Source organism: Anneissia japonica, unplaced genomic scaffold (assembly GCF_011630105.1).
Source record: "Anneissia japonica isolate Jap-2015-1 unplaced genomic scaffold, ASM1163010v1 scaffold1587_len1432017_cov164, whole genome shotgun sequence".
NCBI classification, from domain to species: Eukaryota; Metazoa; Echinodermata; class Crinoidea; order Comatulida; family Comatulidae; genus Anneissia; species Anneissia japonica.
Window position 1 is genome coordinate 1,108,860 of NW_022713643.1, and position 13,545 is coordinate 1,122,404.

The following is a 13,545-nucleotide window of genomic DNA, read 5'->3' on the forward strand; positions in this document are numbered from 1 at the left end:
GGTCGGATATAATGCGTAACTCTCATAATAATTTCATATTTCAAAAAATTGTTTGGAGTATATGATCACGTTCCATGATAGATTACATCCACAGGGTGCCCCTAAGGAAAAATTTAAAAATTGAATAAATTGCGTTTTTCCAAATCACGGCACCCGACAGACTGAGTAGATTAGGCCTAGGCCTATTGGTTAAATTGTAAAAATTAAAGATTTTATTTTTAAATCACATAAAATCACAAATTTATATTCAGAACATTCTCGACTGTCTTGGAAATGTGGACCTTATCAAATTTGGTTGGGTGCGTTATACACACTCTTCGTAACACCCCACCTACTGGATATACGGGCCTGGAAATTTCACATTTTACCTGCCAATTAATACAGTATTATACGCTTATTAGATATGTTCTCAATTTCTTTGTATTTTTTTTTAATTATTTTTTTTTCCACTTCCAACGCTGTATGATTTGAAATTTACATATACCATTCACGTCGTTAAGTTTTAAGATTTAGGTCTACAATTAGGCTACCGGGAGCAGGCTGGTTTCCCCCTGGACATTTTCTCCCGGTATTTTTCCCCTGGACATTAGCCCCCCGGACAGTTTCCCCCTATGTATTATATTTTCTCAATTCAATTATACTGTACATGTTCCCAATACATTTTAATGTTTTATTTTTCATAATTTTAAGTAGAGGTATAGTTATTCATATGATATTTAGTTCATTCAATGAGACTGAAGGCAATTCGTAATAGTAAGCCTATTTTAAATAATTATTTGTAAGAATTATATAGGTATTGACTTGATCGCAATAAAAAAAAAACATCTAAGATACTTCTACATTTTAAAAATGTTGATTGACAGAATAATCAGTATAAACCATGTGTAGGTTAAGATGATGCAGTACACAAATAAGTTCATTCAATAAGATACCAAGAGTGAAAATCAATTTTTATAATAGTATTTGAAATAAACATTTTTTGTTATACCTGCGCCTTAACACCTCAATGTTTTGTCTCATTAATCTTCAATAAATGCTATTGTAGTTATAGCTTTTAAATTCTATTGTCTTGCTTCCATTATAAAGAGAACAGTTACGAGATGTGTATAAGAGACAGGGATTATAGGCCTATACTGTACTCTCAATTAAGCGCCGCGGCGCTTATTCGTGAGCGGCGCTTAGCAAAAAAAGGGGAAAAAAAAAACATCAAAGACAGGCCTACCTATACATTTAAAAAATTTTGATTGACAGAATAATCAGTGTAAAACATGTATATGTCACGGGGGGAGGGGGTGGGAAATGTCCATGGGGAAAAATACCGGGGGAAGCTGTCCGGGAGGAAATGTCCAGGGGGAAACCAGCCTAGACCCGTTTTTATACAACAGTGACGCAGATTCTATATAATTTTATTTTTATTGACCTAAGAATGAGTCAAGCAGAATTAAAACTAATTAATAGCAATAATTCATAATGCAAATACAATTTGTTTTTATATTAAATCAATGGTAATAGTCATAATGTTTTCCATTTCTATAAGCGCATAATACAGTGCAATGTCTCAATGTGCTCTTTTACCCAGTGTCAAGACAAAGAAAAAGAAATGAAACAAGAAAAAAAGAACTTTATTAGAATTGTAAAAAAATATGAGACTTAAGTTGTAATTTAAAAGGGGCCAAAGATGAAGATGATGCGTAATGAAATTTGATAAGTCGTTTCGCAACAGAAAAGGATCTATTCCCATAGGTTTTCAACCGGCCTGAAGGACAATAAAGAAAGGTAGAACTTGATGATGTAGTTGAGCGCACTATGAAGGTCATCAATGTACTGTGGAAATGAACAATGACGAGGCTAAAATAATACACGAAAAGAAGTGTATATGTTGCTAAACAGGCAGCCAATGAAGTTGATTAGGACAAGGAGTTAAATCAAAAGAAATGTAATTAAAACTAGAGACAATATGTTCAATAGAACATGAACCCAGTCATTTTTCAGGATTTGACCTAATGACCCCATGACCTTTGATCCTGAGCTGTGAACACCTTATGGATGGGAAGGTGGCACCGGTTCTACTGACCAAGTTTTATTGCAATCGGTCCAATCGTTTGTCACTAGAATTATGACCTAATGACAACGGTGTCTTTTGACCTTTTACCCTAATTAACATTAAGAACATATTAAAACATATTTAGGCAATGTCCTAAGTATTGTTCCTGATGAATTTGAACTACATCAAAAACTATGGAAGACTGACTTTTGATCTACGAACTTTGACCTATGAAGTTGAGAGTATTTTTTTTATGTTTGGAAGGTCCTAAGAATCATTCCATGTAATTTTGAGCTCAATTGGACTATTAATCATTTGACCCCAATGACCCATATGTGACTCATGATCTCAGACTGGGTTGTAGTAGATGTCACTGGTTCTTTACAACCAACTTTGATTAAATTCAGTCCAATCGTTTGCCATTAGTAGCATTCTGAAATGTTACCAAATAGTACAAAAGAATGCACCCCTTGATGACATTTGACCCTAAAATCTCTGAACACCATAAAGACCCTACCTTATGCCAATGCATATGTGCACAGGGTAGGACAAGACTGTGCTATGTTATTTGTAAAAGATGTAGTCTTTCATTCATTTTTATTATTTTGACCCTAATGAACCCTATGTAACCTATGGCCACAATTTGTTAACATCCTATAAATGGGAGGTGGCACCGGTCCTACGGACCAAGTTTGAATAAAGTCAGTCCAGTGGTTTGCCACTAGTAGCATTTTGAAATGTCGCCAGAAAGAAAGAAAGAAGAAACTGCTCAGAAACAGGACCTAGTCAGTGAAACTGTCTTGGTTACAACAACAAATGTATTTGTTTAAAACACAAGATTAATAGCGAAATATATTTTGGGAAATAATTAGAGTAGCTTAGACATGAGGATGTATGTTACGGTATAGACTAAAATCCTACATAAAAGCAGTGAAGTATTACAAAAGGTGTGGGGGTGGGGGAAGATAGGTTTATACGAAGAATTTGTGTAGCCTATATACGTTTCTTTAATTATGGATGCACCATGCATTTTATGTAAGTGCCCTGCATCAAAAGTGGATCCAATAAATTGATTGATTGATTTACTGAACACATTCAACGACTAACAAAGATTAATGGTAACTTTATTAAATTTTTAAAAATATTTGATTTGCAACACAAAATAAATCTTTGTTAGTCGTTGACTCTTGAAACAGAAGATTTTTTTTAAAATTTAAACTTTGAGAAATTTAAAGTCCTCTATACACCAATGAGGATCACTATAACAATAATAATTATAAAATTACTTTATTAGGTTATTTCTTCCTTGTACAACTTGACCCGACACAGATGCACATTCTGAGATTATGAAATGGTTTATTGTTTAATGCATTTAATTTTGACATTTAAATTGAAATTAAATTTAATTGACGTGTACACTACAAGATAACATATTGTGTTGATAGCTTATAACTCTAGCATAAAGCAAAGCGAAGGAAGAAGGTATTTACCTGAAGAGGTGATAGAAGAGGCCACTGATTGGCACAAGTCTCCGACAATTCCATTCGGACACACACACGCGCAATTTTTACCGACAAAACCGCCGTTTTTACAATTTTGCGATAACTGTGCGTCAGTGCAGTCCTCTATCAAAAGAGAAAAAAATATTCTTATGAATTAACTTGACAATACATAAACTTAACATGTGTCTAAAAAATACAAACGTATATAAACCTATAAAACGTATATAGCCACCAATATATTAACTACCGTACATCTCTTGCCTCAACAGACTAAAAATATAGATAGTGTTCTGCATTAGGCGTATGTTGGCCACGAAGCTCAGATTTGCAAAGTTATTGAACACTTAATTAGTGCTATCCAATTGAAGCGATTGTATTTCAAACACTAAAGGCAGCCTCAATGAAAGTAATAATAAGTAAGATAATAATAATAGTATTGATAATAATAATAATAATAATAATAATAATGTTACCACTAACAAACACATTAGCAATAATAACAAAATTAAGACCATATCAACAATAACTAATTAAAATAACACATTACTTGTATTAGTAACACATGACATTATTCCTAGACTTATCTTTGTTTATGCTTTAATTAAACAACTATCTGAATGAACGTATTTGATAATATAAATATCTCTGTAACCCCAAATTCTGTTATGTAACCTACCGTTACAGGAGTAGAGTTTGTTCACATACAAACTATCGAGATGACTCAGTTTACTTTGGCTTCCCATAGCAGTTAGTTGTTCTAAATCGTGAGGTTCAATGGTGAGATAGTCCCTATTATTAGGCACTTGGCTAAACGTCTTGAAAGAAAATGAATTCAATCATTATTATTAGTAATAATAATAATAATAATAATAATAATAATAATAATACAAATTCTCAAAATAATAATAATAGTAATAGTGATAATTTCTATGTTAATGTAATCATTGTCATTTTCTTATTGATTCATACTTTCGCAGATGGTCTCGTGCTGATTAGTGACACAGTATAAGCCTTACAATATTTATTAAATAAATTAGCATACTATTGTAATACATGGTGTTTGATAGTAAACGTCGAAAAAAAATTGTGGTATTTAAGAATATTACAAGCCTTAAGAGGCCTAAATATGAAAGTTGGAAATGTATAGATGAGGAAATTGAAATATTTAAGTCATTCAAATATTTAGGTGTTACATGCAACTCCACGGGAGGATGAGAAAGTGAGATAATTAAGCTGGACACAAGGGGATGCAGGACTTTTTGCACTCACAAATGTGATACGAACAAAATTGAGTCAATTAACAATTGGTATTTGGAATCGTCTATTTGATGTAAAAATTATCCTAATTAATTTATATGGCAGTGAAATATGGGAATTAAATATTATTAAACATATTGATGATTTCCAGATCAACTTCTGTAGGTACATTTTAGGTACTGAAAAATTAGCACCGAACGAGGCGATTATGGGTACGGTAAATGTGGAAGGTTTTCAATATCAGTCGATTGTATTGTTAATGTTATACTGAAAATGTTATGAGTGAAAATATATGCCTAATTATCAGAAAATGCTATAATTTTTAGATGCGGGAAACACAAAGAGATGAACCTTGTTGAGTTTATAACGTTAAACAAATTATATTTGCTATTTGGATTATATGAAATGTGGCCATCCCAAAATATTAATGATATAAATACAGTACCCTTTAATTCGAGACCACTTTGTGTACCTGGTATTTGGGGTGGTCTCGGGGTGGAGACCACGGGTTGGAAGTGATCTCCAAGCAGCATAGTTAGAGGGTAGATAGCTCAACATAAAATCTCTAAATAAAGACCGAAGCTAAAAGTGGTCTCTAAAAGATAACAAGGGACAACCACTTATTTACTTCACAGTAACTTTTGTTTGCTTCTTAAATGTTTTTTCCTAGTTTAAAACACGTTTGAAAAATATATAACATTTACATTTTATTTGACTTTAGGTTTAGGTATTTAGTGTCAATCTTTTACATAATAAAAGATGTTATTTTCATTTGTGTTCCCAATCTTCAAGAAGCAACACTTCAATGAGTTTTTGATTCACAGCCAGTGACCTAAAACTAAAGATTTCTTTTTAAAAGCTAGCTTTTTCTACAAAAAAAATGCATAAAAAGATAATAGGCCTACACTCAAAAAATGGTGGGCTGTTACAGTATCAAAAAGGAGTGATATTTCAAATACCAAATGTACAGGTCTAAAATGAAGCGGTTTATTGTCCAAAGCATTTTGACACCTTTGTTTAAATCGATTGAAAAATGGAACAGCTGTGCAGGCAAAAAAACGAAATTGAGGGTGTAGGGGTAAAATTACCCCTGCACCCTCAAATACGTGAAAAACCCTGCAAATACGTGAAAAAGGTCATAACTTTTTTTTATGTGAAGTCATATTATGATAACATTGGTATCTATATATATATTTTTGAGCCCACGTAATTGATAAGTGGGGACAATTATTAAACAATTTAAATACAGTGTCAAATTTCAAATTTTAAGTTTTTTGGCATTACAGTAGGAGTACAAGATACGTAATGTACGGGAAAAAATAGGTAGACCTACAGCTCATTTGTTTTTGTTATCAGTAATCATTGTACCAAATAATCATTTCCATCCTTAGTGTGGGCCTATATTAATTCATAAAACCAGGAGCATTAATGCCTATGTGTATTTTATTGTACATTGATCGGATGATCAACTACCATAACATGCTCTATTTACAGTACACCTCATATGGTAACCATAATTTTACAACACAAAAGGTTTATCAATCAGGTTAATTTTCAGGGGCATTTGCTTATGAAGTGAACACCAAGGGTAACCCACCCACCTGAAGACCTGTACATTAAAAGGAATATCACCCTTTTAAAGGCCACTACTATTCTATAGGAAACCTTTATTTATATAGATAAACTTTTAAAAATATATTTCTTAATGTTTTAGTTCAATTTTTTAGATTACAGATTATTTATTTTTTTAAAACTTGAATCTGTTTGATTTTTATTTTCAAAAGTGGTCGGGGCGGATCCAGCTGGGGAGAAATGGGCGCTTGTTCCCCCGCTACGCCCACTTTTGGAAGTAAAAAGTAAAAACGAATTTTAAATATCCATGTTGCAAAATTGATTATTATAAAACAGATAGATGCTTAATAACCAGACTTAAAGGACATTTATTTTATGTTTTTATGTGCTGTTGTTTACTAAACTATGAGAATTTTTACCTCATTCTAGGTCATCAGTTTCCTTTCTTCTGTAAAGCACTTACGTAACTCACACTTTATAAATCCAGGATATTAAGTAGTGTCATTATAAGTTAAATTTTATATTTTCGAATGTACTGACAGTCTCCTGAATTTTAAATCACGTATAAAGAGGCGTTTGCCATAGAAAAAATAAAGCCATTACCTAACAATCGAGTGCGAAACAAAAAAGCAAATGTTGTAGAATGGCGTCGATAAAATTTATACAATGTATTTGTATTCATTATTAAACTGCCTTTCAATAATATTTAAATTGTAGATACTGTACATCGAAAAATAGGCCTACTGTATCATCTTATACTGTATATTTCATTGCCCAGTACATATTACTTTGTCTATGCTAGCAAGGGAAAGTGCTAAATGCAAAGATTCCAGGAAGCTTTTCCCCCTGAAACCCCAGAAAAATAAAGGCTATACAGTATTTTGGAATTAGAGGTAGAAAGGGGTAGATGGGTGAACATAGAAAGAAATAACAGATTGTGTAATTCATATCACTTGGATGAAATAGAAGACGAATATAATTTTATATTAGTTTGTCCCTTTTTAAATGAATTTTAAAAACATTTCCAACACATTTTTTTAAACAAAAATAATTCAATATTTCGGTTATTTCAAATTATGTCGTCCAAAGATGTGAATATTGTCAGTAATTTATTAAATATGTGTATTATGTATATAATCATAGAAATACTAATCCAGAAACCCTCACTTAATTTGTGTTTATGTTTGTAATAATGTTTAAACGGCCGGATGCCTATTTATTAGATAAAAGCCTTCGATAATAAAGACTAAAGGCCAACTCAGACAGCGTCGGCCGACACAGCCCGACCCGATTTATCGTCGGGGACAGTCTTAAGCCGCCGTGAGAAATATTAAACACGTTTAATATTCTATTATACGCGACTGCCCCCGACGCACACACCATCGCGTCTGCGTTCAACTCACACAAACCCGACGCGACAACAAATCGCGTCGGGCTGCGTCGGCCGACGCTGTCTGAGTTGGCCTTAAGCCCCATGAAGAGACTAAAACATTAATCCATCCCCACTGGTGGATCTAGGAATACGAAGACTTTCACAGATGGGGGGTTTATACAACCTCAGAATTAATGAGTGTGGCACCTCTAGATGGCCGGAAACGGCACTAGACTTAGATTTGCATATAATTTTCTTTCTTTCTCCACTTCGTTTTGTGATTGTAAAACTTTTGAGGTGGGGAGTGTTAAGTTCGCCACTGCATCCTGTAGGCCTAATGGATGTGAAAAGAAATTTAAAAAAACCTTAACATTACTTACGTACGGACCATAGTGCATGATAGAACCGAGGTTGTACGGCACTTCTGTATCGGTAACGAATGTACGGAGTTCAAAATTGGTTTCCATGCCATCTTGTATGTTGTCAACATTTATAGTGACGTAATCATTACGATCACTCCTGGTGTGTTCATGTAGCAGTCCGATAGCGTGTGCTATCTCGTGTAGCACAACTCCAATCTATAAGTGAGAAACATGATGGAAAGTATTATTATTCAGGGTAGTATCAAGGGTTCTAAATTGGGGTGGATACGTTAAGCCGGGCAGCATCACTGCGTCGTACGACGAATTCATCACTGCATCCATTTGCTGATTGTAGACGGCAGTCTGAACGGATCGTGCGCGTCGTGTCTTTGCGTTCTTCATAGAGAATCGCGTCGGCCGTCGACCTTCGGGCGCAGTTAGTGCCCGGCTTTACTCCAACTAGAGTCGAAGGGCCTGTTACTAGGAATGACTGTTCAACCTGACGATGTATTGTCTTACTGTTATACCATGGACCTATTAATAGGTCCATGGTTATACTCAGTGCGCCCCAAATACTTGTGAAATAAATCTCGTAGTTCGGATTCGGATGGGAATCGATCTTATGATGTCTAGATAAATAGACTTAGTGGAGGGCTAGTGGTTAATACTGGGGCTTCATTCACTTTTCATAAGTGTTTTACTAGGGTTCTTATTCTTCACCCAGAGACAAATAGAACGGATAGAATTGGAGAGCTTTGGGAGGCGACATCACCATTTTTAGCTTTTCCATCTCCTCTCCGCTTTCTATTAAGTCATAGTATTTGTGTTGGAAGGAGTTATGAAATAAATATGAAATGAAAATCCCGAAAAAGCTGCACTAATAAAAGGAATACATACGTGTGAACAGTAAGAACTCGCTAACCAGATTGATTGGATGCCGCCCGTATAGCCAACGTATGATAAGCAACTGTAAGTAAAAGATAATCAAGTAATGGTCTAAAAAGTGCTCGAATGCAGGAACAATGATTTTATAATTATAATGATATCTGTGGTATTAAGCTATATTCGAAGATACAATCCAACCAAGGACACTTCTTCAAACAACTTATAAACGCGCCTCCAAAGTGGGACGGAAGTAAAGTTATAGGTTAAATATAATAAACAGTTTCACACATGGGCGCAGGTCCTCGGGGTTTCCCCCTCCCCACGTTTTGACCGCAATGTAATTTCATATGTAAAGATGATGCCGAAAAGTGCTGATAAAAGATCATGAGAAATTTGTTGACACTTCATTTTGACTATAATGTTGATGTCATGATGACGAATTTTTGATTCCTAAGAACATAAGAGTGTCATTTCCGGCCATCTAGAGCAATGGTTCCCAACATTTTTGCGTTCGCTGACCCCTCTGGACATGTCAGATCTTCACGGACCCCATGTCTAAATAGTACTCATTGTCTATATCCCAATAATAATAATTAGGCCTACAGATAGAAGATGATTCGCCACGGAAGTACAACATTAAACAGTGGCGAATCCTTGAATTCGAAATAGAAACCACCTCGGCCCCACCACGGGTGGGACTGTTATGTCCCTGCCACTTTTAGATGGCCGGAAATGCACTGTCAGACTCAAAATTTGAAGGTAATTTTCTTTTATCCTCATCCCCTATTTTTTAATTTTTAATCTGTAAAATTTAGGATGACTCGAGTCATAGCTGATATTCCGCCAATAAGATTATTGATAGAAGAATATTCGCCAAATTACATCTTGGATTTTGGAATTCGACATAGACAGGAGGGGAGGGGTATACAGACAATAAATTTTACAGATAGAGGATTTACGCTACCTCACAGCCCCACCCTGGTTGCGCGTGAGGTACACACTTTTATATTTATGACACTTGTTAGATACCCTGAAACTCAACATTTGAATTCAATATTCTGTTATCCCCCATTTACTTTTAATTTTGTCAAATTTAGGACCCCTTCCTGATTTCAAAATTCAATTGCAATACAAGAGAAAACATGGAAACAAGATGTACCGTACATTACCTGAGGATTGCCACTATCAAGTGGCTCTCCTATACTAAACATCTTTACATAGAACAGTAAAGATATAGAGAATACATAAAAATCTAATTTAAAAGATTCTATCAGATCACCAATAAAATATTGGAATTAAAATATAATGCCAATTAAAACAATTTACAGTGAACGAAGCCATGCCTGTCAAAGATATTTCATTATTGCCAAGGCATGGTCACACAGATGTAAGACAAGAAAAAAATATTGTTGTTCTAATAATCTAGCGGATTTTTGCGGATCCCTCACATTTTTCGCGGACCCCCTGCGGACCCCTTTGACTTGACGGAACCCAAATTATTTTTCGCAGACCCCTAAGGGGTCCGCGGACCCCAGGCTGGGAACCACTGATTTGAGGTAATATTTCCGAAAATTTTCGCACCTCAGCCCTAACCATGGTGGGGCTGAGATGGGTGTGACTCACGTCTTTGAAGTAGGTAAAGTAAACTAAATACTGTACATCAAAGACAACATTTTTTAATTTTATTTTCTATACTGGGGCGGATTCAGGTGGTGCATACGGTGCGATCGCATCTCTTAATTGTGATAAGAAAAATAATTGTTGTATTGTATTGTTGATATATTATTTTTATCATTATGAACATAGTACCGGTAGGATTTTCAAAGTTTGAGATTGCAACTTTCCAGGTCCACATATTATCAAACTTTTCCAACCTCAGCCCCAACCATGGTGGGGCTGAGGTGATGCTGGACTCTCACGCAACCCCCTACCGCTAAATCCACCACCCGCCCCAACTATAGTACATCACACAGGTTGTTTAGATCTCTGATTGCCGAAAATAGCTGAAAAAAGATGAGAAATTGTTGGTGCTTTATTTTGACTACAATGATGATGTGACACAGCTATAGCGCGCAGCGTTATCTGAGGGCCGAAAACCCGAGCCAGGGGTGGATATGGGAGGGGTGTCCCCTCCTCCCAAAACGAGATTTAAAATAAAAATTGGAACTTTTAGATGGCCGGAAATGGCTTTTTTTTTTGGTCCGACTGCCCGACGAGCTTTGGACGATGGGGGGGGGGGGGTTGACTAGACTGATAGGGGCTTAAGCCCCCTGCCAACCCCCCCCCGCTGGTGCCGCCACTGGTACCGTACTAGGCCTATATACATCCTAATTTTTACTTGCTCACAAAAGAAGGGGCTTGCGAGTGACATGTCCTTAGCGCATTACAATCCCTACTTCATGATTCCAGATTCATTGTTGTATTAGGTTAGGTATTCGGGTCATTAGGCCCTAAGCGGAGTAATGTCCCTACCCCATAATGAATATTATAGTCTGATTAAATTGGGGTATGTTGGCATTGGGCGAGCGGCTTACATCTGTACTCCTTTGGGTATAGTGTGACTATTTTGGGTAGGCCTATAGATCACTCGGCGGAGTAGGCCTGATGTCCCTACCCCAAGATATGCATACCTTCATTAGCGATGGTTATTCGGGTACCAGGACCCTATAGAGGAATAATATATTTACCGCCTGTTGCATAGTTCATATTGGGAGACGGTGGGTCAACAACCAGTGGATTATCACTATTCTGGATTGCTATTGGTATTAATATTCATGAGTAACTTTACACTTTAATTTACACAGGTAATATTAGAAAAATGTTATTTTAATCTGTTAACTTCTTGAATGTTTTAACATTCAAAGTTTTATTTGAATTTTCTTATATCTGGGCTAGTGGTAGGCGTTTATCCGATATAAGATATAACTAAAAAATTATTAACAATTGATAGGCATAGACCTACAGATTTTTAAGCTCCTTTAACAACACTAACCAGTAGGGGCATTGGCAGGCCTAACTTTGGGCTTCTGCCATTGAAGGATCCGCATAGCTTGCTACAAAGGCTATGCTAGGAAGGTACTGTATACTCGCTGATGTCTTGATGCTGGTTTTATTACGATTATTCTACCGTATATCACGGACGTGTTCATTCAAATGATAATTTTTCACTACGTACGCCTAATAATGACCCACAAGTTAGTCATTTATTTAGTCATCTAAATCCAGCCCAGTCAGTCATGAATAATAATATTTTTTCATGCCAATGTTTAGTTGAGGACCCCTTCTGAGACAAGCATTCCAGCTTAAAGGGTTACCCTCTGCTATGTCATTTTTGTTTGTTTTGTAAATGTCAATTGCAATATTTAAGATATATATATATATATATATATAATATATATATATATACATATATATATATTTAATGTTTAATGGCATAGCAATTAATATTACAATTAAACAAACAGAAATCCTTCAGCAATACAATAGATATCCAACCTGGTACTGTAAAAACTTAGTGTCTATTTTCCACATTCTAGACAGCGCCACCAATGAGTGAGTTTTATTTGAAGACGGATAAGATAATATTTGACGGAACTAATTTAACAAAGCCAATGTTATTGACGTCCTATAGTCTGTAACTCTAAATAGAAAGAAAGAATTATAACTCACTGATTATCAGAACTCACGAACTGTATCCTGGACTGGTTAGCGTCGTTTCCATCAAATTCTTCAAAAACGAGGCAAGTAGCCTCGGACCATTCATAAATAGCTTGGCGCACCAAATTTTCGAGATCAGTTCCTAAATGCAACGGTTATTTTAAAAAATGAATATACCAACATGTTCGATAAAATAAAAATATAACGATAGTCAAAGGTCTTAACTTTCATGTATTCAAAATGATCTTTTTAAAAATGTATTTCTTACATAAGAACACACATTTCTCTTTTAAAAATTAATATTATTGACATTATCATCATTATCATTATCATCCTCATCATCAATATATATTCAGGCCTTGGTGGATATTTATAGTAGGCAATTAATTATTTATGATTACGGTAATTTAAGCATGGCGTATACTCTTACCAATATCCACAATCTCGTATACCACATTACCATCCGGCCACAATGGTATTGTGGCAGTACTGCGCTTGTTTCTGCCACTGTTTTTGATACTTTCTAGTTGCTGCTTTGTATAGATTACATCAGCTTCTCCACCTTTATTAAAGTCTGTAGGATTTTCTGGCTGTGAAGTATAGAAATCCTTATTTCTCAAATCAAAACAACATAATTATCATTATAAATGTTGTTACTGTGTAGATTCTTGGACGAGGGGTTAACAGAATATGTATTGGTTGTTGGTTGCAGACAGTTAAGTAATATTTAGTTTGTTTTGTCATTCTTGATCGGATTTTCTCTACTGTTCCGTTTAAACTTTATATTATCATTATTTGCATTTATGTGGCTGCTCGTTGTTTTTATGGGTTTATCCAATTTGCCATTAAATTTATATATTTTTATTGAATCTCTCTTTTTGAGATCCAGCGGGC

General features: G+C 35.2%; 1 protein-coding gene across 1 annotated transcript in view; it reads right to left on the reverse strand.

Moving 5' to 3' along the window:
- LOC117108666 (fibrillin-1-like) overlaps nucleotides 1-13,545 on the reverse strand; it is a 38,364-nt gene that overhangs the window by 20,741 nt on the left and 4,078 nt on the right. Inside the window, exons 2-8 of the mRNA XM_033250763.1 lie at nucleotides 13,082-13,241; nucleotides 12,664-12,793; nucleotides 9,007-9,076; nucleotides 8,128-8,325; nucleotides 4,223-4,361; nucleotides 3,535-3,669; nucleotides 3,357-3,382 (exon numbers count right to left, since the gene is read on the reverse strand). Of these exons, the coding sequence (XP_033106654.1) occupies nucleotides 3,357-3,382; nucleotides 3,535-3,669; nucleotides 4,223-4,361; nucleotides 8,128-8,325; nucleotides 9,007-9,076; nucleotides 12,664-12,793; nucleotides 13,082-13,241 (858 nt within the window). The remainder of the gene's footprint in view (nucleotides 1-3,356; nucleotides 3,383-3,534; nucleotides 3,670-4,222; nucleotides 4,362-8,127; nucleotides 8,326-9,006; nucleotides 9,077-12,663; nucleotides 12,794-13,081; nucleotides 13,242-13,545) is intronic.